The sequence below is a fragment of the Misgurnus anguillicaudatus genome, chromosome 8 (genome assembly GCF_027580225.2).
Source record: "Misgurnus anguillicaudatus chromosome 8, ASM2758022v2, whole genome shotgun sequence".
NCBI classification, from domain to species: domain Eukaryota; kingdom Metazoa; phylum Chordata; class Actinopteri; order Cypriniformes; family Cobitidae; genus Misgurnus; species Misgurnus anguillicaudatus.
Genome location: NC_073344.2, coordinates 29,398,415 through 29,426,136, shown reverse-complemented (window position 1 = coordinate 29,426,136; position 27,722 = coordinate 29,398,415). Strand labels below are relative to the sequence as shown.

The 27,722-nt window shown below is 37.6% G+C and overlaps 1 protein-coding gene and 1 long non-coding RNA gene across 5 annotated transcripts in view; both read right to left on the bottom strand.

Moving 5' to 3' along the window:
- The window catches only part of st3gal3a (ST3 beta-galactoside alpha-2,3-sialyltransferase 3a), a 60,391-nt gene extending 41,803 nt beyond the window's left edge, over nucleotides 1–18,588 (bottom strand). The window contains exons 1-3 of one of the 4 annotated variants that reach the window (XM_055213112.2): nucleotides 18,350–18,588; nucleotides 4,938–5,086; nucleotides 1,316–1,363 (exon numbers count right to left, since the gene is read on the bottom strand). In XM_055213112.2, the coding sequence (XP_055069087.1) occupies nucleotides 1,316–1,363; nucleotides 4,938–5,046 (157 nt within the window). In that variant the 5' untranslated portion in view covers nucleotides 5,047–5,086; nucleotides 18,350–18,588. Of the gene's footprint in view, nucleotides 1–1,315; nucleotides 1,364–4,937; nucleotides 5,087–7,671; nucleotides 7,985–8,083; nucleotides 8,311–18,349 lie in introns of those variants that run through there. The other 3 variants (XM_055213111.2, XM_055213113.2, XM_055213114.2) reach the window with 3 other exon arrangements.
- Nucleotides 18,589–21,801: 3,213 nt separating this feature from the next.
- Nucleotides 21,802–24,646, bottom strand: LOC129446980 (uncharacterized). The gene is made up of 4 exons (XR_012370802.1): nucleotides 24,251–24,646; nucleotides 23,499–23,531; nucleotides 23,227–23,372; nucleotides 21,802–22,488 (listed from the first exon to the last, which is right to left on the bottom strand). It is a non-coding gene; the product is annotated as an uncharacterized lncRNA (long non-coding RNA).
- Nucleotides 24,647–27,722: the final 3,076 nt, after the last annotated feature.

Here is a 27,722-nt window from a genome sequence, read left to right as displayed (position 1 = left end):
ACTGGGTCTCATTCACGAACCATGTGTACGCACAAATTTGTTCAGAAAATGTGCGTACGGACGTTTTAACTTTAATCATGATTCAACAAAAACTTTTATACTAAAGTTTATTTTTAAATGTATGCAAAAACACAAGAACAACTTAGACCACAAATGCTCAATAATCATGAACAAGGAAAAAACCTATAATAAATATCTGAGTTATATACTTCATTTTTTTTTCCTTGTTCATGATTATTGCGTACGTGCGGTCTAAGTTGTTCTTACGTTTTGCATAAATTTTTTAAATTTAGTACAAAAGTTTTTGTTGAATCATGATTTAAAACGTCCGAGACTAAAGTCACGTGACTGCAGTGAAGCGGCTGACGTACGATGCAGCTGACGTGTTATATAATGCACTTTTTGGTGCGCCCGGGTTTCATTTACAGTCTGACGGAGACGCACATTGTAAGTTTGAAAAAAAAACCTTCACAACATGTCTGAGGATCGTGACGTCATCCGCGTCACGTCATCCGCAGTCACGTGACAATCTTGTGCATGCCCTTCACAACAGACGTGGAAGAGAAGACAAAGCTGAATAAATTAGTCATTTTTGTTATTTTTGGACCAAAATGTATTTTCGATGCTTCAACACATTCTAACTGACCCACTGATGTCACATGGACTACTTTGATGATGTTTTTATTAGCTTATGGAGATGGACAGTATAGTGTACATAGATTTTCAATGAAGGGTCAACAAGCTCTCAGACTAAATCTAAAACATCTTAAACTGTGTTTCCGAAGATGAATGGAGGTCTTACGAGTTTGGAACGACATGAGCGTGAGTCATTAATGACATTATTTTCATTTTTGGGTGAACTATCCCTTTAATATTATTAATATCATACTGTTTTCTACATTATATTTTAAAATGATGAAGGATGGTATTCGCACTCTTTCAATAGACAAATGTTTAATACAAACTTTATTCATCAGCGCTCGAGTATGCAAACAATCTACGAAGCAGAAAGATGTTTACACTTCCTCAGCAAGTGGACAGAAGCACGACAGAAATCTTTGTAAAGGAATTCGCAGAAGAATGCTGATCAAATACATGAGGTCGAAGGATAAGCGTTATAATGCTGGGAGATTAAATGTGCGATGTTTGAATACAGTTATTTTGCCAATTCATTTAGTGACCTCAGTTTAAAAATTTTGCAACTATTTTATAGTATATTCAAAAATTGTACAAATATTTTTCTGGTATCGGATGCTATTAAAATGAATCTCCCAACATTAATGTAGTTTATATAGGATATAGGGTGAAATTCTACCTGAAGCTACTACACGTCCTGTGGAGCGTAAAGAATCCAAATCAGGTTCTGAAACACAAGAGTGTGAGCGTCTATCTGAGTACAGTTAAATGCCTACAGTGTCTCTCATATCATCAGCGTATTTAAATCAGTATAAGCCCACACTTGTGGTAGAAAGTAGTTTAAACCCACCACCACAACAAAGACCACCACACAGAGTGCATTGAGTCACAGAGAAAAGTTATCCCACAATAAGTTGCAAGGCACAGATTTCTAAAGCCACAAATGTACTATATAAGCTTATGTAAGCTAAAAGCTGCATCATTCAAACGTTTTAACACTTAAGTTGTGACTTTAATAAACTTTTTATTTTTCATTTATGGCCTTGGATTACATGCTTGTGGTCTAACATAACTTTGCATTAGCTTAAGAGATATAGTGTATTGTTATTATCCCCAAAATCAGCTCTGCTTATGAGCAATCATTGTGATTTTTCAGCGAAAAAGCAATTTGCAAAACATTAACACACAAGTAACATGTTTAAGGTGGACTCAGTCGAATCTCACATTAAGAGTTGTAGGTTCAGGTGACGAATGCCCAGAGAATTATGTTGTGCCTGGATCAGAAAAGCAAATTCCTGAGGGGATTTGGAGGGAAAACAGGAAAATTCAAGCACATCATTAAATCTGGATGAGGAACAAATACAGTGGTGAAGTCCGGCCACACGCAAGTTCGCAGAAGTTAATAAACCTTTATCATTCTGGAATGAGGAATTGTTTTGTACATATGAGATTATGAATTAGACTAGCTAAGCAATTTGACAGAAGTGGTATGGCACAATTTTGTAGTTTACTGACTCAGCTTTAACACACAAACTGATGCTGACAGCAATGATACGCTCCTATTTAGTTGTTTGTATGAGCAAAAAAGCAACACTAACTAACTTAAACTAATTAAAGGGATAGTTCACCCAAAAAGGATACTTTTCATAATACTTCCATTATATTTGTTTTCCTAGTATGAAAGTGAATGGTTATGCGGGTTTCACACAGGACGCGGTGTGCGCTGCGCATGATGCTGGGTTCAGCGCAGGCCAAGCGATTTGCGCTATGCTGGCCAGACCAAAGTAGGCGGAGTTTTCAAAACTTTCAGCGGGATTACTATAAATTACTAACGTATTTTTATGGTTAAGTAGTGGAGGATGAATACAAACGCTGCTGTTGCCCATCTCCATTTCACGTAACTTAAAGGAATAGTCTACTCATTTTCAATATTAAAATATGTTATTACCTTAAGTAAGAATTGTTAATACATCCCTCTATCATCTGTGTGCGTGCACGTAAGCGCTGAAGCGCGCTGCGACGCTTCGATAGCATTTAGCTTAGTCCCATTCATTTAATGCTACCATTTAGAGATAAAGTTAGAAGTGACCAAACACATTAACGTTTTTCCTATTCAAGACGAGTAGTTATACGAGCAAGTTTGGTGGTACAAAATAAAACGTAGCGCTTTTCTAAGCGGATTTAAAAGAGGAACTATATTTTATGGCGTAATAGCACTTTTGGGAGTACTTCGACTCGCCTGAAAAGTCCGCTCCCCTTCTCACTCTTATAATGGGAGAGGGAGGGTGTTACTGCGCCGAGTCGAAGTACTCCCAAAAGTGCTATTACGCCATAAAATATAGGTCCTCTTTTAAATCCGCTTAGAAAAGCGCTACCTTTTATTTTGTACCACCAAACTTGCTCGTATAACTACTCGTCTTAAATAGGAAAAACGTTGATGTGTTTGGTCACTTCTAACTTTATCTCTAAATGGTACCATTGAATGAATGGGGCTAAGCTAAATGCTATCGAAGCGTCGCAGCGCGCTCCAGCGCTTACGTGCACGCACACAGATGATAGAGGGATGTATCAACAATTCTTAGTTAAGGTAATAACATATTTTAATATTGAAAATGAGTAGACTATTCCTTTAAGCTGCCTACCTATTGGAGCGTAAACTTGTATTCTACAACTTCAGTTTCGCCCATTTTGCTTTTTGTACTTGTTTGGATACCGCGTTTCTATTGGCCACGCGGGTAATTGTCACAGAGCCCAGTGCAAAAGTTAAACTATTTTGAACTTTGACCTCGGCCCTCACGCTTTGCTCGACGCAACAACAAACCGTCCTGGTGCGACGCAAGCCACTGAAATAAACAGGTTTTATAGTGCAGAGCACACCGCGTCCTTTGTGAAAGCGCCATTACAATCAGCTGTGTGCTTACCATCATTAATCAAAATATCTCATTTTGTGTTCATCAAAATAAAAAAATTATACAGATTTAAAACAACAGGGTGAATAAATTATGAAAATTTTCATTTTTGGGTGAATTATCCCTTTAATGCTGATCAATTGCAAGTAAAGATATCATCCAGGTCCACTCTAAATATTGTCAAAATGCTTTAACTATTATTAATATTACCTTTAATATGAAAATTAATATAAAAAAATATGAAAGAGAAATCTTACTATGGCCATTTAAAAGAGAGGTAAGACTCCAAAATCTAAGAAATTTTAGTCTAATAAATAACGAAAAAATTTTAAACATAGCAAAAGCATTTAAAGGAAAGAAACATTCATGTATTGTATATAGGTAATATCTATATAAAATAAAATATAATAAATAATAAAATAATAATACACAGAATATTCTACATTCACAATATTATCAGTAGACTACCAGTAACCTCAAAACTACAGAAAATAACAGTATATAATAAGACAAAAATTTACTTATTTTCTAACTTTTCTTAAAAGACTTTTCTTTTAAGCATCCTTTTTCATAACAATAAATCAATTTATGATTATATTGTCTTAAAAGCTGACTGTTAACTTGGGTTGCCAGTACAGTGCTGAATAAATCCCCAAAGTGAAACAGGGTAAAAAAAGTGATGGGGTCTAGCTCCCTCCTCTGGCCACAATAACACAGCAACATTTTTATTCTTCCGTTTCCTTTCGATGTATAATCATGTCACCCATCTCATGTCAAACGGAAAGACAAAGCAAATTAAGGGATGGGCGACAACTTTAATTTTAGACATGACACAGTTGGGGAAATCCAGATCGAGACACAAAAAGTTTGGGACTATTTACTTTGTAGAGAAATTTACCTCACTGTCAAAACATTTACTCTCGTTTAGTCTCGTACTTACACAGTTCTCTATCCTACAAGAAACTCCTGCCCTTTACATCACATAGAGTTAAAACAGAAAATCAAAAGGTCAATTTTCCACAGCGGCTTTGGGTTTTTTTTCAATGCAAGTTCTCTTTTTAGCTTAATTTCATATTTATTTGGCTTCCAATATAAGGAACCTATCCAGCAGTATCTGTATATGCATGCTGTTCATTAAAACCAAGTCACATGAAACTTTTAGGGATTTTAAGTTGTGTTCACATAGATTTTTTTTGGGCCAAAACTGAAATAAGTGTCGTCTGAGTGGCATGATGATAGAGTTCATATCGCTCATCTATTAAGTCATGACAGAGTACTCAGACAGTCATAAGCGTACAGGTACATTACATATAAGTGAATTTTAACCACACAGTTCCTCACATTCACATCACAATGCAGGATATAAAGTTTTGCTCAGGGTGTTTACTTACAGAGTTTTTTGGACCGGGGATCTCAGTTGTAGTCTTCCAGCAGAATAGTAGAGGAAACCCAGCACCAGCATGGGACAAAGTAAAATGACGAAACTCCTTGTGGACTTCATTCTGATCTTCTCACAAAAAGCTTCATCTGCAGTCAATCACCTAAACACACAGACAGACATTTCTCAGAACAAATACAGATAAATATACAAATAAAAATATGAATACATTTCTAATGTAAGCCATTAAATTAAATTTAAATTTATGTCACACGATTACACCTTCATACACATGCAGTTAAAATAAAGTGTGTCCACTGTCCAGTGTGACCATGGGAACCAAAGCTTCTACCTAAACAACCACAGTTACTAGTATTACTATCTTATCTGGCTTTTAAAATCATTACTCTTACTGGTGTAAGGTTAAATGAAATTCTGTCAAATGTAATTACACAAGAAGGAAATTGTTTAGATTACAGAAACAAACAAATTATAAAGCATTGCAGCAAAAGGTAACCATGGTGACTTTGTATTAGACTTTGTACTACAATGTGAATGACAGAACGAGTTTAAAACGCTGTCTGAACAACGTGTTATATTAATATATTAATAATATATGTGACCCTGGACCACGTAGTGACGTAGGGAGGTCACGTGTTACATATATAAAACGCACATTTGCGGACCATTGTAAACAATAAACTGACACAAATACATTAATTAGTATCATTTGACATACAATACAACAACGTCGGAACAGTCCTCTTTCTCAACACTTGTAAACACTGGGGCGGAGATTCGCGTTCGTCTTCTGTGACCTCTTGACGTCATGAAGTATTGCGTGGGGTCACGCTGGCGCATCACGACCGGATCCAGACGAGAAGCTGTGGTTCAAAGTGGACATTTTTTATTTTTCTCGTCAAAAATGACAATCGCTAGATAAGACCCTTATGCCTCGTTTGGGATCATTTATAGTCCTTTAAAACTCCGTTGAAAAAAACTGTTAAGTGTTGAGTTAAGTATTAAATGTTGGGCTTTATTAAAGTCCATCAAAATGAGAAAAATCCTTCAATGTTTTCCTCAAAAAACATAATTTCTTCTCGACTGAACAAAGAAATACATCAACATTTTGGATGACATGGTGGTGAGTAAATTATCTGGATTTCTCTTTTAAGAAAATGGAATATTCCTTTAATGTGCACCTTCAAATTAATATAACTTTAATTTTGTTTTAAAGAAAACCTTTAACTCTTTCACCACCAGCTTTTTTTAAAAAGTTGCCAGCTAGCGCCAGCGTTTTTCATGATTATCACAAAAGTTATGTCACCAAATAGGTGTGTGTCACTTTTTTAGTGTTTTTACTGACTGTCACTGCATTATTATTACTGCTAAAAATATGAAAAATGAAAACTACCTTCTTACAGCTTTTCAATGATACAAAGTCTGTCATGATTTTTAAGGTTTAGAAAATAAATATGTAAAAACTAATTGGGCACACCTCTTGGCCCGTGACCTTTTAAAAACTGACTCTCACTGTGCATTTTTTCCCAAAACGGCAACAATATTTTGGCATTTAGCAGGATTATCAATTCTTTTTTAGGCACACACTTTTCATAAATGAATACCTTACTCTAACTACATAATTTATTTTATAAAACACTGCCGAAATATGTTTTCCAGAGGCTTAGAGGCTTTCTAACGATATATAGTTTGTCAAGATTCAATAAAAATTGACATCCAAAATATTTAAAGGGACCATGGCACAAGACTTTTTTAAGATGTCAAATAAATCTTTAGTGTCCCTCAGAGCACATATGTGAAGTTTTAGCTCAAAATACCATATAAATAATTTATTACAGCATGTTAAAATTGCCACTTTGTAGGTGTGTGCAAAAATGTGATTAAGGGGTGGTATTATTATAATAAGAGCTCCTTATGACATCATAGTGCTTGTAGAGAATGGTTTACCAAAACTAAGTTACTGGGTTGATATTTTTCACATTTTCTAGGTTGATAGAAGCACTGGGGACCCAATCATAGCACCTAAACATGGAAAAAGTCAGATTTTCATGCCATGACCCCTTTAAGTAAACTTAGGTTTCCTGTATGACAGTCAAATGTCCAAATGTCCTTAGCAAGACATATTAGTAATATTACATACTTTTGTATAGATTTACAATAAGAAATTTACTAAATTATCTGAAACATGATCTTCTATCCTAGTGTTTTTGGCATAAAAAAATTAGATAACTTTTGCCCCCTGTATTGTTTTGCTGTTGCTACAAATATATCTATGCATGAATGGTATTGCCCAATGTATTGGTCTATGATCAGTATGTTTTTTCCTACTATGTCCAATTGTTTAAAAACTATGATCAAGGCTGATTATATCCTAGCAAAAAAGCTAAACTATCAGTATGGGTAGATGTCATTCCAAGTAATCGGTGCACCCCTAATATCATTTATACAGAGTTCGCAGAAATAAATAGGCCTGCAACTTTGCTTTCAATGGCAAATTCAGCATTTTCCCAAAATATTCCTGATCAGTAAAGTCACTAAAACAAAAACCTAATTTGACAGTTTCCCTTCTAAAATTCAGATTTAAATAACTTCAATCCTTTATAAGATTCATAAGCCATCTTCATACCACTGAGAAGGGCTTTCAAAAACACCACACAGTACTGAAACTATATGGTACAAGGTACTTTTATCATCAAGGCGCATGTAGAAAGGAAAACAGTAACTTACCCTACCATAGATGTCATAGTAGAAATTGTACATTTTTTCATGTATTGTTTGTTGTTTCCAAAACGTTTTTACTAATGTAAGTTACCTTTACCACATAAACACACACACACTCGTATGTAGTGACCGTTAGTCAACTAACGTTATTTGCACGGGTTTATTAATAAACGCAAAGTGATTGCACGAGCCCACAGCTACAGTAACGGTTATTTATCCTGTTAGCGCCTCTTGCTAACGTCCTCTTATCTAAACCATGTTGGCCACATCCGCACAAACACCACAATAAGCACACAAATCACACAACCACAGTGTTACACACAGCTGTCAATAGAAACATAAAACAACAAAGACAACACGATCTTTAAAATACCAATAAAGCACCGTTAGCGCGTGCGTGTGTGCGTAACTGTCGTACCTCACAGAGCGCTTCCACGGAACACAGCGACAATATAAACATGTCGAAAAACAAGGTGCTATCTTTCTCTCCCGTCGCTATAGATCTGCCGGAGAGGCGCAAAAGTCATTTCTACTGTTTATCAAGTCGGTTTGCAGAGTAAACTCAAGAAGAAAAACAGACTTCATGTGGTGAAGGTTGAAGGAGGTGGATCCTTTCCAACTCTCGCGCACGCGCGCACACACACGTTTGATGGGCAGTCAAGCAGACAGACGTAATTACTTTTATATTGTAAACTCTGTGTATGCAAAATCATTTAGTTTGATTTAAAGCCGACTAAAAATATCCTCACAAGGTAAAAATCACTATAGAGAATACAAGGATACCTAATCCTTCCAGAGGAATCTTTATAATTTCTACCTATTACTACACTGTAATATATATATATATATATATATATATATATATATATATATATATATATATATATATATATATATATATATATATATATATATATAAACAGCTTTGTGACTATTTAAATACACAAGAAAATTAAAGGATAACTTGTGCCCAATATTTACCACACCAAATACACAAACAAATACTGTCTAAAAATAAAAATAACCACTCTTTCATAAGAATGCATTTTATTGTCAGCCACAACAGCTGTCCCAGGACAAGTTTTGCTTCACATATCTGATTTCCTTTAACATCAGGGCAGGATATCCATAGACGGGATCTGTGATTCCCCTTGGACACCAGCCAATAGGATTGCACCAGGGGGTCCAGACAGTTTGCATTTTTTACAAGTACTCGCGCATGAGCGTCCTGCAAATTTGGAATTTCTTAGTTGTTATTCATGTTTAAAGACTAGTAGATTGTGCGCCCACCAGTGTGCAGTTGCGGATTTAGGCATGGCTGCCAAGGGCAGCATTAAATTGCGGGTGGGCGGTGGCATGAGGCACCCGTGACAAAAACAAAATGCACAACTGGGTTTTTACCACTAATTTTCACGACGTGTCAATCGTTTGTTACCATGCGCTCAGTTAAAGGTGACATATCACGAAAATCTGTTCTTTTCCATGTTTGTGCGCAATAATTGTTTCCCCAGTTTTTCTATCAACCTAGAAAAGGTGAAAAAGATCAACCCAGTAACTTAGTTTTGGTAAACCATTCTCTGCAAGCATGTAATGTCATTGAAATTTGGCTCCCCTTGTGATGTCAGAAGGGGATCTTATTATAATAATACCGCCCCCTAAATCTGCACTATCCAATAACGGCACTGCCATTTAGTGCAGAGAGAGAAAAAAAATTGAAAGCACAATTGATTTTCAATTTCAACAAACCACCAGTATTGCGATTAGTGTTTTCATTTCATCAGCTCATTTGCATTTAAAAGGACACACCCAAAAATGACACATTTCTGTGCACACCAGTGATGCGAGCGACTGTGGGGTATTTTGAGCTAAAGCATTACATACATGGGAAACACAATATTTATTTTACATCTTTAAAAAAGTTTTGTGAAATATCCCCTTTACTGTAATCTACAGATTGATTAGATTAGCCCGTGTGAAGTCGAACACATCTTAAAACATCACTCAGAACTGCAAGAAGGTGTGAGGTTATTATATTGCGGAGATGAGCAATAGAGAGAACTTGAACGAACACCAAAAACCTAAAAAACGAAGATAAAGGTTTTAGACATCAGGGGCCCAGGTAAAATAAATGGAGAGAAGAGGGGAAGAGATCTCATTACAATATGCTAACTGGAAAACACTTGATATAACTTATTGTATAAAAGACTCAATTTACAACAAAAACTACAATATTAGCAAAATATATAGCATGTGCGCCTGATGAAGCGGTCTATATGGCTAAATTTAAAGACATCTATATATTTTGCTAATATTGTAGTTTTTGTTGTAAATTTAATCTTTTTGGGTATCTTATGGCTAGAATTAGTCAAGGGATTTGTATGATTTTTTGGTTCATAACTTCTTAAAGTTTGATCAACTGTGCATAACAATGACATGTGCAACAAATGCATAGAGAGTTAAGTCTTATTTATTATAAAAGTATTGGTCACTAATACTTTATTTTAGGGAGAAATGTGAATAACTGCATTGCAGGATGATTTAGTTTGTGCTCCTAATATTTTCTGCTTGCGCTCCTAAAATTTTCAGTCAGCGGCTACAGTGCCCTTAGTAAAACAAGTTAGTCTGGAGCAATTTATTTCAATGACTACTAGAGATTTAAAGTACATGGTCACCCTGGGGCACTATAATCCAGGCCTGTTTGACAAGATGTAGATGTGAGTTATGTGACATAATGTAAAACGTGGGTTGTGCGCAAGGAAACCACTCCAACCCAGTAACGGATGTTAAGAGTTAAGATAAGATAACACATTTTTTTCAAAACATGTTGCTGCTCCATCACCACAACATATTTATGAAATGTGTCACCTAAACTTGCAGTTTAATTAAAAAACTATTTTTATGTTTGTGTAATGTAGCAATTTCCTATATGGACCAGTGTATTGGGACACCCACTTGAGGCTTGACTACTTAAGTCATTTCAGTAAGTACAAATCTTAAAGGGCACCTTTTATGCAAAATCCACTTTGCTGTTTGGACATAAATGTGTGGCAGTGTGTGAACACAACAACCCTACAATGATAAAAATCCACCACTTCTCTATTTTATCCCCATTAAACAAAGTCTCATAAGACACGCTTTTTTATTCTCTTGTTAAAGTGACATCACACTGATAAAGCCCCACCCACTGCCACTGATTGACAGTCCTGAATTACAATATAGTTTCCGTCCTCGAAGAGAATTGTGTGCCTTTAATTTTATAGCACCAGTTTGGGCAGAGCACCTTTTTTTTATGACAATGAGACTACGTACAAACCAAGGTTTTAAAAGAAATGATTTATTCAGACTAGTGTGGAAAAACGTGACTGATCTGCATAAAGTCCAGACCTGAACCCAGGAGAACACCTTTGTTATGACTTGGAGGCTCTGAGCCAAACACTCATTACCCAAGTCCATCAATGATTTGTACACAGAGTCACAGACACTTCAGCACAGAAAAAGTCCTTTCCAAAAAGATGGAAACAAACTTCTTTAAAATGATATTGAATGGTATAGCATTAATATTTGATTGGAAAACCTGGAATAGATAAACATTATTCTTAAAGGGACAGTTCAACCAAAAAAAAAAAAAATTAAAAAAGTGTACTCACCCTCATGTTACAAACCTGTATTCATTTCCTTGTTCTAATGAACACAAAGAAATATATTTGGAGCAATGTCTGTAACCAAAATGATGTTTTATAAACAAAGTTTGGGAGGAGCCGATCAGTCAATGAACACGGCTGGCTCTAGTTCACAAATCAACATAAAAACTCAGCACCAGCTCTATAAATAATCAAGACTCCTTACCCTCATTCTCCAGAATTATCGCAAACCCACCTCCACCCCTTCACATCACTACGTACATTCAGCTCAGCACCGGGATAACCCAGGTCAGGGACACCCCAGGCCCGGGGCTCCTTCCCTAGTCAAGGGATGAACGTACTGAACTCGGGGGTATTTCCAGAGGTTGGAACCCTCACCCCAGGACAGCACGCCAAACACGCATATCAGCAGTCCCACTTTACTATCTTTATTATCCACCTTATGGCCCTGTCCCAAATGATGCACTTCATGTGGACATTTGGTCTCGTGGGCTTAAATTACGTCTGCATGCTTAGTCGACGAGTCAGTAGGGTGTCCCATCTGTCATTTTTATGTTTCGAAGTGTGCTCATCAGCGTCCTCTGGGAACCCTTCACTCTTCGGTGAATCCCGCACTGCTGCAGGCTCACGCACTTTACCAACCCAGAAAGATCAATCAGACGACAGATGGGAGGAGTTTACAATGATGATGACAGATGGGAGGAGTTCACAATGAAGACGACAGATGGGAGGAGTTCACAATGATGACGACAGATGGGAGGAGTTCACAGTGATGGGCAACTTCTCTTCCTATTTCCGGCATGACGCTCGAGTCTGTCCCAAAATATGACTCTGGTTCACCCTCGTGGACTTGCATCAAGGGTCCCTTAGGTCTGCACTACACGATGTCATCAAAGTGTGGACTTTTAGAAGTCCACAAGTCTGGAGTGTACCATTTGGGACAGGACATATATTTGATGTGAATGTGGGCGCCACCATCTTTGGTTCTGTTCCAAATGGCGCACTTCATGTGGACATTTGGTCTTGTGGGCTTAAATTGCGTCTGCACACTTAGTCGACGAGTCCGTAGGGTGTCCCATCTGTCAATTTTATGTTCCGAAGTGTGCTCATCAGCGTCCCCTGTGAACCCTTCACTCTTCGGCGAAGCCCGCACTGCTGCAGGCTCACGCACTTTACCAACCCAGAAAGACCAATCAGACGACAGATGGGAGGAGTTCACAATGATAACGACAGATGGGAGGAGTTCACAATGAAGACGACAGATGGGAGGAGTTCACAATGATGACGACAGATGGGAGGAGTTCACAATGATGGGCAACTTCTCTTCCTATTTCCGGCATGATGCTTGAGTCTGTCCCAAAACATGACTTCGTGGACTTGCATCAAGGGTCCATTAGGTCTGCACTACATGATGTCAACAAAGTGTGGATTCTGAGGAAGTCCACAAGTATGGAGTGTACCATTTGGGACAGGGCATATTTTTGATGTGAATGTGGGCGCCACCATCTTTGGTTCTGTTCCAAATGGCGCACTTCATGTGGACTTTTGGTCTCGTGGTCTTAAATTGCACATGCATGCTTAGACTACAAGTTTGTAGGGTTTTCCATTTGTCATTTTTACACTCCGAAGTGTGCTCATCAGCTCCCCTTTGCACCTTTGATGCGATCTTTGTCGAAGCCCACACTGCTGCAGGCTTCACACACTTTACCAACCCAGAAGTCCTTGCAAAAGAGCAATCAGGCAACATATGGGAGGAACTCACAATGATGGGCAACTTCTCTTCCTATTTCCAGTGTGATGCTCGAGTCTGTCCCAAAATATGACTCTGGTTCACCCTCGTGGACTTGCATCAAGGGTCCCTAAAGTCTGCACTACACGATGTCATCAAAGTGTGGACTTTTAGAAGTCCACAAGTCTGGAGTGTACCATTTGGGACAGGACATATATTTGATGTGAATGTGGGCGCCACCATCTTTGGTTCTGTTCCAAATGGCGCACTTCATGTGGACTTTTGGTCTCGTGGGCTTAAATTGCGCATGTTGCTTAGTCTACGAGTCCGTAGGGTGTCCCATCTGTCAATTTTAAGCTCCAAAGTGTGCTCATCAGTGCACCCTTGATGCGATCTTTGGCGAAGCCTGCAGTGCTGCAGGCTCCGCACACTTTACCAACCCGGAAGTCCTTGCGAAAGACCAATCAGATGACAGATGGGAGGAGTTCACAATGATGGGCAACTTCTCTTCCTATTTCCGGCATGACGCTCGAGTCTGTCCCAAAATATGACTCTGGTTCACCCTCGTGGACTTGCATCAAGGGTCCCTAAAGACTGCACTACATGATGTCTTCAAAGTGTGGACTTTTAGAAGTCCACAAGTCCGGAGTGTACCATTTGGGACAGGACATATTTTTGATGTGAATGAGGGCGCCACCATCTTTGGTTCTGTTCCAAATGGCGCACTTTATGTGGACTTTTGGTCTCGTGGGCTTAAATTGCGCATGTTGCTTAGTATACGAGTCCGTAGGGTGTCCCATCTGTCAATTTTATGCTCCAAAGTGTGCTCATCAGTGCACCCTTGATGCGATCTTTGGCAAAGCCTGCAGTGCTGCAGGCTCCGCACACTTTACCAACCCGGAAGTCCTTGCGAAAGACCAATCAGATGACAGATGGGAGGAGTTCACAGTGATGGGCAACTTCTCTTCCTATTTCCAGCATGACGCTCGAGTCTGTCCCAAAATATGACTCTGGTTCACCCTCGTGGACTTGCATCAAGGGTCCCTAAAGTCTGCACTACATGATGTCATCAAAGTGTGAACTTTTAGAAGTCCACAAGTCCGGAGTGTACCATTTGGGACAGGACATATTTTTGATGTGAATGTGGGCGCCACCATCTTTGGTTCTGTTCCAAATGGCGCACTTCATGTGGACTTTTGGTCTCGTGGGCTTAAATTGCGCATGTTGCTTAGTCTACGAGTCCGTAGGGTGTACCATCTGTCAATTTTATGCTCCAAAGTGTGCTCATCAGTGCACCCTTGATGCGATCTTTGGCGAAGCCTGCAGTGCTGCAGGCTCCGCACACTTTACCAACCCGGAAGTCCTTGCGAAAGACCAATCAGATGACAGATGGGAGGAGTTCACAATGATGGGCAACTTCTCTTCCTATTTCCGGCATGACGCTCGAGTCTGTCCCAAAATATGACTCTGGTTCACCCTCGTGGACTTGCATCAAGGGTCCCTAAAGACTGCACTACATGATGTCATCAAAGTGTGGACTTTTAGAAGTCCACAAGTCCGGAGTGTACCATTTGGGACAGGACATATTTTTGATGTGAATGAGGGCGCCACCATCTTTGGTTCTGTTCCAAATGGCGCACTTTATGTGGACTTTTGGTCTCGTGGGCTTAAATTGCGCATGTTGCTTAGTATACGAGTCCGTAGGGTGTCCCATCTGTCAATTTTATGCTCCAAAGTGTGCTCATCAGTGCACCCTTGATGCGATCTTTGGCGAAGCTCGCAGTGCTGCAGGCTGCGCACACTTTACCAACCCAGAAGTCCTTGCGAAAGACCAATCAGACAGATAGGAGGAGTTCACAGTGATGGGCAACTTCTCTTCCTATTTCCAGTGTGACGCTTGAGTCTCTCCCAAAATATGACTCCGGTTCAACCTCGTGGACTTGCATCAAAGGTCCCTAAAGTCTGCACTACATGATGTCAACAAAGTTTTGGCTCTGAGGAAGTCCACAAGTCCGAAGTGTGCCATTTGGGACAGGGCCTTTGAGCTCTTTTTGTGTAAGACTTCCGGTGAGCCACTAAATCTAATGGTAGTCGTATTGCGAGTAACACGAGTGTGCCATTTTGACTGGCTAGTTCATATTTATTATGGAATTAAGAAAGACCGGCATAATTTGTGCAGTTAGTGGTTGCTATAATAGCTGGTACAAATCTCTACAAAACATTTGTTTTGACCATACTCCACACACCAAAGCTAAATGTTGATGTGGCGCACATGCACCCATGATCTGGGTACTTTTTCTATGTTTTAAATAAACATAGAAAGTAATTTCCTACATTACCCAATGTCTATAGTGCGTAAGAAGTGATAATATTTCATCAATATCATCAGAATCAATTTCAGACAGGGATATTGTTGGTATGAACTGCGATTATACGCCCCAGCCCTAAATTACAAATATCTTTCTGTTCAGCAAAACAAATAAATAGGTTTCGAACAACATGAGGGTAAGTAAATGATGACAAAATTGTAATTTTGTGGTGAACTATGGGGCTGTATTCATGGCGAGAACGAGTTAATCGCCAGGTTAAAAATGAAGGTTAGGTGCACTGGAGATGTCGAATTTCCCTTCCCTCAATGTGTGTATAGATGAGCGTGTGTATATTTTTTGGCCTGTGAAAGGAAACCATACACTGTGTACCCAGAATAAACCCATGCTGACACCGTGAGAACATGTCAAGTACACACAGAAAGACCTATCATATCAGGGCTCAACTTTCCATTTTTAAATTATTTTCTTCTTGTGAAGAAAAGAATTGGTTTAAAAGAGCCTGATGTTTAACAACAAACATGAGCTACGGTTTCATGATCTCACCTGACGTATGAGCATGTTTTCAGTCAAAGCAACAGGGGACGCACGTGACTGTTTACAGGTAGGACCAACATGTTCTGCAGCAAACAGGTTCATACATGCAATCAAGCAACCGTGAATGTTTCAAAAGAGAAAAATTAACTCTTTCTTTCTGCCTAATGTCTCTTGTGGACTCGCATTCATCACATAGCTGTTTTTGATCGCAACATCAGTCACAAGATATTTGCAGATCAGACAAATGCATCAGGTGCTGGATTTTTCCTGGAAGTCCATGATGATGAGGGGGGAATTTCTTTTTTATTAGCGTCTGCCTCAATGAACAGAACAAGCCCATAATACAAAGTGACATGCAAACAGACATTGTGTGTTCAAGGTGAGGTCTCTACACTAATGGAGGATTGGTCAACTCACACATTGATAATTTTAATGCACGCATTGAAAAAAGATAGGTAGGCTATGTATTAATTTGTCTAAGTTGTGGTAAGAACATAGTAAAATATTGAAAAACTGTGTTTTTTTTCTTTAACATATGCAGTTTGCGCATACATTAATACATACAAGCTGTATGTGATAAAACACAATTTTATAAAAAAGAATGCACTACATACTTTGTTCAGCATCATAAATAACAAAAAAGTTTACATTCTACATACATTTGTACATAACTACCTTATAAAGCAGCTCCACTCTCAATCGAGAGAACCAGTCTGCTGTCAAAAAATAAAAACAAAATTATATGACTGGACAAAGCTTCATCACACCCAGAGAGAGAATTTACTCATGTTTTCAAATGTACTTATTGTCAATGAACATACACTCACCTAAAGGATTATTAGGAACACCTGTTCAATTTCTCATTTATGCAATCACATGGCAGTTGCTTCAATGCATTTAGGGGTGTGGTCCTGGTCAAGACAATCTCCTGAACTCCAAACTGAATTTCAGAATGGGAAAGAAAGATGATTTAAGCAATTTTGAGTGTGGCATGGTTGTTGGTGCCAGACGGGCCGGTCTGAGTATTTCACAATCTGAATTTTCACGCACAACCATTTCTAGGGTTTACAAAGAATGGTGTGAAAAGAAAAATACATCCAGTATGCGGCAGTCCTGTGGGCGAAAACGCCTTGTTGATTCTAGAGGTCAGAGGAGAATGAGCCGACTGATTGAAACTGATAGAAGAGCAACTTTGACTAAAATAACCACTCGTTACAACCGAGGCACTCAGCAAAGCACCTGCGAAGCCACAACACGCACAACCCCGAGGCGGACGGGCCACAACAGCAGAAGACCCCACCGGGCACCACCCAACTCCACCACAAACAGGAAAAAGAGGCCACAATTCGCACGAGCCCGCCAAAACTAGACAGTGAAAGACCGGAAAAATCCTGCCTGGTCTGATGAGTCTCGGTTTCTGTTGAGACATTCAGACGGTAGAGTCAAAATTTGGCATAAACAGAATGAGAACATGGATCCATCATGCCTTGTTACCAGGCTGGTGGTGGTGGTGTAATGGTTTTCTTGGCACACCTTAGGCCCCATAGTGCCAATTGGGCATCGTTTAAATGCCACGGCCTACCCGAGCATTGTTTCTGACCATGTCCATCCCTTTATGACCACCATGTAACCATCTTCTAATGGATACGTCCAGCATAATGCACCATGTCACAAAGCTCGAATTATTTCAAATTGGTTTCTTGAACATGACAATGAGTTCACTGTACTAAAATGGCCCCCACAGTCACCAGATCTCAACCCAATAGAGCATCTTTGGGATGTGGTGGAACGGGAGCTTCGTGCCCTGGATGTGCATCCCACAAATCTCTATCAACTGCAAGATGCTATCCTATCAATATAGGCCAACATTTCTAAAGAATGCTTTCAGCACCTTGTTGAATCAATGCCACGTAGAATTAAGGCAGTTATGAAGGCAAAAGGGGGTCAAACACAACCACAAACATTGCTCTGGTGCCTATTTTTAAGACTAAAGCATTCAACAAACCCTTGGTATAAAAAAATAGCAAATAGCATTGTATTACTACAACATTAGTGTGCCATGATCGCACTTTATTTGCAAGATTTGCAAGGTAAGCCATATGCACACACAACTAAACAAGAGTCATGAGATGGGTGGACCCGCTGAGATGCTTCATCGCTTAGCAACAGTAAACATCAAGGTCAAGCTGGTGATCCATACGCTATTAATTACCAGGAAGTATCTTTATTTACTTTAATTAATAATTATAAAAAAAAAAAACTAATTAATAAACATCGGTGTCTTTCTTCATGTTGTTTTGTGTTGTTCATAATGGTCTTTTAAAAAGGCATTGTTCAACAAATAAAGCCCATTAACTTTGCACGTGGCCTCTTACTGTTTATTTAGCTTTAACATTTGCAAGCATGCGATTTGACAAGTCAATGTTGACATGTTAAACAGCTTAACTTACCTTTATTCGTTTGAGCGCTGGAGATTTACAGGTCACAGCGCTTCAGTTTCATGATTTGGCACTTTAAATCCCCGAGACGACCCTGTCAGTTTACTGAAAAACTTCACACACGGCATGTCAACACAGTCCTTGTGTTCAGATCATCACCACAAGAAATTTAAACTGATTTAAACAGAAATGGAAAAGTCAATCAATTAAAATATGAACTTATCAGCATTTGAATCCTTAAAAATCACCCAAGCGTTCCATGTGACGCATCTGTGAATGAGCTTAAGACATCTTACTGTCAGTATTTAAACAAGGAAAAAACAAGACCTACCTGTTGTCTATTGAAAGCCCCAGTTTAAATTTGTATGACTCAAGCCGGTTTAACAGTAAATAAAGGATGTGACGTTTGACTATAAATAAGTGTAATTTAAAGAGGACATGTTATAAAAATCTGACTTTTTCCATCTTTAAGTGCTATAATTGGGAAAATGTGAAAAAGGTCAACCCAGTAACTTAGTTTTGATGAACCATCTCTGCAAGCATGTGAAAAAATAGGTCATTGAAATTTGGCTCCCCTTGTGATATCAGAAGGGGATCTTATTATAATAATACTGCCCCTTAATCTGCACTATCCAACCACGGCACTGCCATTTAGTGCAGAGATCAGCTCATTTAAAAGGATACACCCAATCTATATCTATATGGTATTTTTAGCTAAAACTTCACATATGGGGACACCAAAGTTTTATTTCACATCTTTAAAGTCTGGTGAAATGCACATTAAGTAAGTTAAGCTGTTTAACGTGTCAACATTGACTTGTCAAATCGCATGTTTGCGAATGTTAAAGCTAAATAAACAGTAAGAGGCCACGTGCAAAGTTAATGGGCTTTATTTGTTGAACAATGCCTTTTTAAAAGAACATTATGAACAACAACAAACAACATGAAGAAAGACACCGATGTTTATTAATCAGTTAATTTTTTTAATAAAAATAATGTAATTTAAGATTCTTCCTGGTAATTAATAGGGTATGGATCACCAGCTTGACCTTGATGTTTACTGTTGCTAAGCAACAAAGCATCTCAGCAGGTCCACCCAGTCAAAGTTTTGAGTCTCATGGCTCTTGTTTAGATGTGTTTGCATATGGCGTGCCTTACAGTTCTGATCTTGCAAATAAAGTGCGATCATGGCACACTAATGTTGTAGTAATACAATGCTATTTTGATATTGTACAGAATAATTACAAGATACAAGAATAATTAAGTTGAATTATTGTTATTGTGAACATAAATGAGAGTATCATTGCCAACTACTGTCATTCATCAGACGAATCCCTTTACCTAGAGTGAAACACATGAAAGAAGTCACATCAACACAACCCTCAGAAAGAGCCTTTAGATATAATATAACATTATGATTATTATGATATTCTGATCCTTTTAACCCTTGTGTGGTGTTCGGGTCTGTGGGACCCGTTTTTAATGTTTACCAAAAGAAAAATTATGCAATTAATTGTTGTTTCAACCTCAGATTCATTGGCCTTGGCTCATTTTCTATAAAAAACATAAAAATAATCAACTTTATAATTACTGTACACTGTACACCCCCCCTACACATTTATATTACATATGTGGTGTTCGGGTCCACTGGACCCGGGGGTAATAAGAGAGTGAAAATTGAATGTGCTATGTAACTTTACTCTGTTTTTCTCTTATCTGGGACTCCTGTGAGTGCATGAGTGTATTTGTATTTATGTCTGGACATATGTGATGGATGCATGTCAGAGTTTTGTCCTTCTGCACTTGCTGTAACAGCGCAAGGATACAACATTTTATATATCAAGCATGAACACTTATCTGCCCCCACTGTCCCAAACACTTTACCTTCTGTCTAACAGGAACCATTCTACATTTTACCATTATATCCCTTACAAAAAATAACCATGGTTGTATTGTAGTAAAAGTGTAGTAATCATGGTAAATTGGTGTATTGATTACCATTTGTAAAACCATGAGTTTACCACAAAACCTATGGTGTGTGTGTGTGTGTGTGTGTGTGTGTGTGTGTGTGTGTACCTGGTAATTATCACGTTGTGGGGACCAATTGTCCCCACAAACATAGGAATACCAGTGTTTTTGTGACCTTGTGGGGACATTTTGATGTCCCCATGAGGAAACAAGCTTATAAGTTAAACAAAATGATGTTTCTTGAAAATGTGAAGTAGCAGAAGGGTTTCTGTGATGGTTGGGGTTAGGGAATGTGGTAGGTAAGGGGAATAGATTATACAGTTTGTACAGTATAAAATTACGTCTATGGAATGTCCCCACAAAACATGGAAACACAGAATGTGTGTGTGTGTGTGTGTGTGTGTGTGTGTGTGTGTGTGTGTGTGTGTGTGTGTGTGTGTGTGTGTGTGTGTGTGTGTGTGTGTGTGTGTGTGTGTGTGTGTGTGTGTGTGTGTGTGTGTGTGTGTGTGTGTGTGTGTGTGTGTGTGTGTGTGTGTGTGTGTGTGTGTGTGTGTGTGTGTGTGTGTGTGTGTGTGTGTGTGTGAGAGAGTGAGAGAGAGTGAGAAATAGAGAAAAGTAAAATTTCATATCTAAGCATTTTCATCATTTTAGGTTGTAGCCAAAAGCAACACATTGTACTGCAGTGTGTGTGGACATAAGATGGACAGGAAGACACAGTATACGTATATAAAATGCAAGAAATGGATATGCAACACAGCTACACAGTAAAAATCTGCTTCTTATGTGTTGTGTAGGCTGGCATGAACAGGTTATGTGTTCAGTGTGGATGATGTCTTATGATACCGCATCTTTTTAGATGGGGCCTGTGCTTTGTAGACGGACACAAATGTGTACAATTTCAAACTAAGTTCAAAGAATTAAACATAAAAGTGATGAAAAACTTATTTGAGATGAAAAAGTGATAAAAATACTTATTTTAGATAAACATCTGGAGGAGAATACACTGAAAAAAAAAATCCTTTCAATTTACATAATTTTAATGTGTACATCGGTCCCACATGATCCGATTGTTTAAAACCAAAATAATTTTCCTCAAATAATTTTTATGTGTCAGACCAAAACATTTTAATTATTTTAAGTAGTCTAATACAAATATGTTGACTCAAAGTGATATTTCTCTTTACTATAACACATTTATTTTGTAATGTTTAAGTAATTTAATTATGTAAGGGGACTAGATTTTCATCTGTAATTCCAACATGCTTTTTTAATGCTTATATTATGGGATTATGTAACTCTAAAGCAATTTCATTATGTCTCTGGCACCAGAATAATCACCCATAATTATCCAAATGTTATTTATTTCTTTTTAAATACAAAATACATTTGCATTGGCATAAAAAGTGAAGAGTTTTGTACAAATGTTTAGTGATATTGAGGCAAACCACTGCTTTCAGATCATCAATTCATTTAAATCACTCAGTCAATAACTATTACAACAATCAGCACATGCAGTACATACATAAAGGGGCAATTTCCCAAACAGGTTGTAGATTAATTCATGACTAGGCCCTAGTTATATTAGGATGAAACTGACCCAAATGTTTAAAATAGTTACTATTACAGTAGATTTAGAAGTGCTAAAACACAAACACTGCATTCCAAAGAGACATGCAAAACAATAAGTACTATTATTTTTTAAATGGATTTACAAACTGAAAAATATCAATCCTTAAGAAAGTCAGAGCTACAGCATTTGTATAAACTGTTAATCATAGATTCAACAAAAACAAAATACAACAACCATTTCCAAAATCAACTATGAGCAGCAAACGGTTAATGTATTAATAAGAGAAAACACTTAAAACAGATAAACAAAGTCAAAAATGAGCAGCACAGTCTTTCTGATCCTTTCACTGAAAGAAACTGTTTGTTAAAGTTACTCTCAATGCAGTTCCATTAAAATCTTTTGGATTTCCTCAAAAATAAAGCGGAGATCAGGATAGCTCAGGTTTAAGGCATACATCAGCTCAAACAACATGGCACGATGTTGCAACACCTTCATGCCTTCCAGGACTATACAAAGATCCTCTTCTTCATCACAAGAAGCAGGTTGTTTGAGAGCACAAATCCCAACATTGGTGTCTTCAAATGACCTCACTGATGCTGACTTCATCCATGCCCTGTACAAAACAAACAAATGTAGTTAAAGAAACAGAAAAAAGGTTACTGTTACAATAAAAGTGTCATTGGAAATTAGTACAATGCAAACAAATATAAATGTAAGTATACAGACCCATGTGCATTGCCACAGCATGTTACAATTGGTTACAAATATATGGGTTACAAAGCAAGGCAGCTGCACTGTCCACTGCTCCACGTGTGTGTGTGTGTGTGTGTGTGTGTGTGTGTGTTCACTACACTGGGATGAGTTAAATAAAGAGGCCACATTTCGAGTGTGTGCTACCATACCTGACAATCACAGCAAAAGTGAATTCTCTCATTTTCTCACTCTCATGTTGTTACAGACCTGTATAAATGTCTTTGTTCTGATTAACATGAAGGAAGATATTTATTTTGAGAAATGTTTGCAACCAAACTGTTCATGAGCCCCATTCACTTCAATAGTATTATTTTTCCCCACTATGGAAGTGAATGGGGCTTATGATTGGTTTGGTTACAAACATTCCTCAAAATATCCTCCTTAGTGTTCATCAGAACAAAGACATTTATAAAGGTTTGTAACAACATGATAGGGAGTAAGTGATGAGAATTTTTATTTTTGGATGAACTACCCCTTTAAATCTTCCCAGGTGTTTTAATGACCCGTGTGCCAAAAGATGTTGTAACTAAAACATACTAAATGTTCTGTATTCCAACAAGGTTTACACATTTTATGTCTATGAATCTATATTACTTACATCTGTCATTTGATCATTAATTGTTTGAAGCCTTTTTGCTAGCTGTCCTCCTTTCTGATAGAAGAGTTTCATCAGGTTTTTGGATTGGAGGTCCAGGTGACACAGGAACATAAGACAGTAGTGATTCTTTCAAATTCAGCATTTATCTGAAAACAGATTAACCAACCATTGTATATTTGAGTACTGCGAGTCAAAGAATAATAATTGTATATTAGTTACAAAAATAAGATTTAGCTCCTAACAGCAGTACAAAAGTGAAAGAAATGACTTACCAATGCTGTGTAGCGCATGCAAGGATGATGGACCTATAAGAGGAAGTATTCAGAGGTGAAATCAACACATAACCTCAAATGATTAAGACCACACATACACAGAGCAATAATGAAATAAGTATTATATCTGTCATAGGACGCAATTTTGGACAAAATGAGATCTTAAAACAACAAGGTTCTCTTCTGAAAACGTCAGCTTTAAGGTGTGGTCACTTCACTTCAGTGAATATATCAGACGTCACGCGAGACATTTAAAAAAGCTTTTTAAAATAGAAACAAGTGTTTCTCGTGGCGTAGCGAAGTCATGAATAACTGACGCGGGTCTGTTCATCTGATTAAGCAGACCGTTTGTTTCATACGCAATGTCATTATTAATGTAGTCAATTAATATTATCTGGTAAATTACTTACATGGATAACGTTACTCTGGACAGAATAACTTTTGGTTAGCGTTTTATTTGTCCTGACAGGTTTCCATAGAACAACTGAGTAAAAAGTGCCTCAAAAGTCAACTCAAAGCTGACAGTTTTCAACTCAAATAAAACTACCAAACGTGAAATAACATTAAACAGCTGACGTTTTTAAAACGCTGTGTTTTTCTTTATGAGCTTGACTGACTTACTCCACCAACCTCCTCCAAACTAATATTTACTACAAGTCATTGCAATGGCTACATATTGTAAACAAAAAAATAGTCTATCTAGTGAAGATATATCACGTATGAAGCGAACATAAATAAATAATATAACTTACTTTAATAACGTGGTGTCCGTCTGAGAGAGATCTTCTGACTGACTGGCAGTGACTGCTGTGCTTACTGTAGTCTTCATTTTGGCGCCCAAAAAAACGATCTTTATTCTTCTTTTATGGCAATCGATGTCCTTCTCAATGAGCTATACTGCCCCTGCTGCTCAGGAGGTGCCGTTTTGTGTCCAAACCCAATTTTATTGTTTTAAGTATTCAATTCAATCAATTTTAATCAATGTGAGAATAATGTGTTCATTTTACATTCAAACAAAACATTTTAATCCTAATCAATTAAATTATGTTTACACAAGGAATATAAATATTTTGTGTTGCATATACATGTTTATTTTATTTAAATTCAAAGACCCACTAAGTCCATTTTTTTCAGTGTAGAATTTTCTTCTCTTATTTCATATTATCACAAAAACGAATAGCACATTAATCTATAAATAGTCCTCTACCAGTGGTAAATGACAAACATTAACCATAAATTCTGTCTATATTACTTGCAATAAGGCTAAAGTAATCATCTGTAAACAATATTACATAAATTTGTATGACTGCATTGGTTTAAAGATACGAATAATACAGCGGGTCCACTAGACCCACAAACATTGTCTAAGTAACAGAAATATGAACACCACACGAGGGTTAAGCTGACAAATGCCACCCATATTGTAGCTTTTAGGGACACTTTTTTGCTAAATGTAGTATAAAAATGTTTTTTTCAATGCAAGAGATCATATAACCCTTAAAAGTTTCAAATTCTCTATTATAATTTAAAAAATGTGTAGCTTTTTGTTGCTTTGCTCGAATGCAAACATAATGGTTGTAAATATACCAGTTTTTTTTGTGTTATGCTTAAAAATTTTAGTCAAGTTTGTCTCTCTGGGCGTGATGACGCTTTGTCATATGATAAAATTTTTTGTTTTAATTTTTTGAATAATAAAAGGTACAACCCCAAAACAGAAAAAGTTGGGACACAGTAGAAATTGTGAATAAAAAAGGAATGGAATAATTTACAAATCTCATAAACTTATATTTTATTCACAGTAGAATATAGATAACATATCAAATGTTGAAAGTAAGATATTTTTAAATGTCATGCCAAATATTGGCTCATTTTGGATTTCATGAGAGCTACACATTCCAAAAAAAGTTGGGACAGGTAGCAATAAGAAGCCAGAAAATTTAAATGTACATATAAGGAACAGTTGATAGACCAATTTGCAACTTATTAGGTCAATTGGCAACATAATTGGGTATAAAAAGAGCCTCTCAGAGTGGCAATGTCTCTCAGAGGTCAAGATGGGCAGAGAATCACCAATTCCCCCAATACTGCAGCAAAAAATAGTTTTCTGAGTTTCTCAGAGAAAAATTGCAAAGAGATTGAAGTTATCATCATCTACAGTGCATAATATCATCCAAAGATTCAGAGAATCTGGAACAATCTCTGTGCGTAAAGGTCAAGGCCGGAAAACCATACCGGATGCCCGTGATCTTCGGGCCCTAAGACAGCACTGCATCACATACAGGAATGCTACTGTAATGGAAATCATAACATGGGCTCAGGAATACTTCCAGAAAACATTGTCAGTGAACACAATCCACCGTGTCATTCGCTGTTGCCAGCTAAAACTCTATAGGTCAAAAAAGAAGCCATATCTAAATATGATCCAGAAGCACAGGTGTTTTCCCTGGGCAAGGCTCATTTAAAATGGACTTTGGCAAAGTGGAAAACTGTTCTGTGGTCCAACGAATCAAAATTTGAAGTTCTTTTTGGAAAACTGGGAGGCCATTTCATCCGTACTAAAGAGGACAATGACAACCCAAGTTGTTATTAGCGCTCAGTTCAGAAGCCTGCATCTCTGATGGTTTGGGGTTGCATGAGTGCGTGTGGCATGGGCAGCTTACACATCTGGAAAGGCATCATCAATGCTGAAAGGTTTATCCAAGTTCTAGATACATATGATCCCATTCAGACGTCGTCTCTTTCAGGGAAGACCTTGCATTTTCCAACATGACAATGCCAGACCACATACTGCATCAATTACAACATCAAGACTGCGTAGAAGAAGGATCTGAGTACGGAAATGGCCAGCCTGCAGTCCAGATCTTTCACCCATAGAAAAGATTTGGTGCATCATAAAGCGGAAGATGCGACAAAGAAGACCTAAGACAGTTGAGCAACTAGAAGTCTGTATTAGACAAGAATAGGACAACATTCCTATTCCTAAACATTGGTCCTCCTCCAGCTGTTCCTTAACTTTTCTGGCCTCTTATTGCTACCTGTCCCAACTTTTTTTGGAATGTGTAGCTCTCATGAAATCCAAAATGAGCCAATATTTGGCATGACATTTCAAAATATCTTACTTTCAACATTTGATATGTTATCTATATTCTACTGTGAATAAAATATAAGTTTATGAGATTTGTAAATTATTCCATTCCTTTTTTACTCACAATTTCTACTATGTCCCAACTTTTTCTGTTTTGGGGTTGTAGAATGTAAACAGTTTGTTATAATTATTGATGTTGAACAATGTAGTGCATTCTTTCTTTATAAAATAATAAATAATTACATGTATAATAATACTGCGCCCATATTAAGTGTAGTTTTAAAGCAGATATGTTATGAAAATCTGACTTTTTCCATGTTTAACTGCTATAATTGTGTCCCCAGTGCTTTTATCAACCTAGAAAACATGAAAAAGATCAACCCAGTAACTTAGTTTTAGTAAATCATTCTGAGCAAACATGTAAAAAATTGGTCATTGAAATTTGTCTCCCCTTGTGATGTCAGAAGGGAACCTTATAAAAATACAGTTAAATAATCTATGTGTTGATTGCAGTTACTGTTTAGGCTTGTGCTTCCTACAGACACAGCTGCCAGCAAATTTAACGACTAGCATCTAAAACCCACTCCAATGGCTGCTAAATGCAGTTACTAACATCATACGCTAATTAGCATATTCATGACGCCACCCCGTCGTATTTGCATACTATCTTGCGGAACGAGTACTAAATAATGACTGAACGTAAACAATTATATCTACTTGCACTGGCGTCTCAAGAAACAAGCTAACATTTGTCCAAAAATATATATTTTTGGTGCTAGGTGCTGGCAACAAAATAGTGTGTGTGCACTTAGCGCTAAGTTGCTGACTGCAGTTCACTTAACGGCCATCAGTGTCACTAAAAACACGCTTTTCTGAATTAAACAAAACAGGAACACCACCCATTTTCAATATTTCACAATGTTCTTGCATCACCTTAGATAAATTAATACATACCTATCTTTTTTTCAATGCATGCATAGTGTGTTGTGAATGTGTTAGCATTTAGCCTAGCCCCATTCATTCCTTAGGATCCAAACAGGGATGAATTTAGAAGCCACCAAACACTTCCATCTTTTCCCTATTTAAGGACATGAGTACGCGAGTAAGTATGGGGGCACAAAATAAAACGTTAATATATT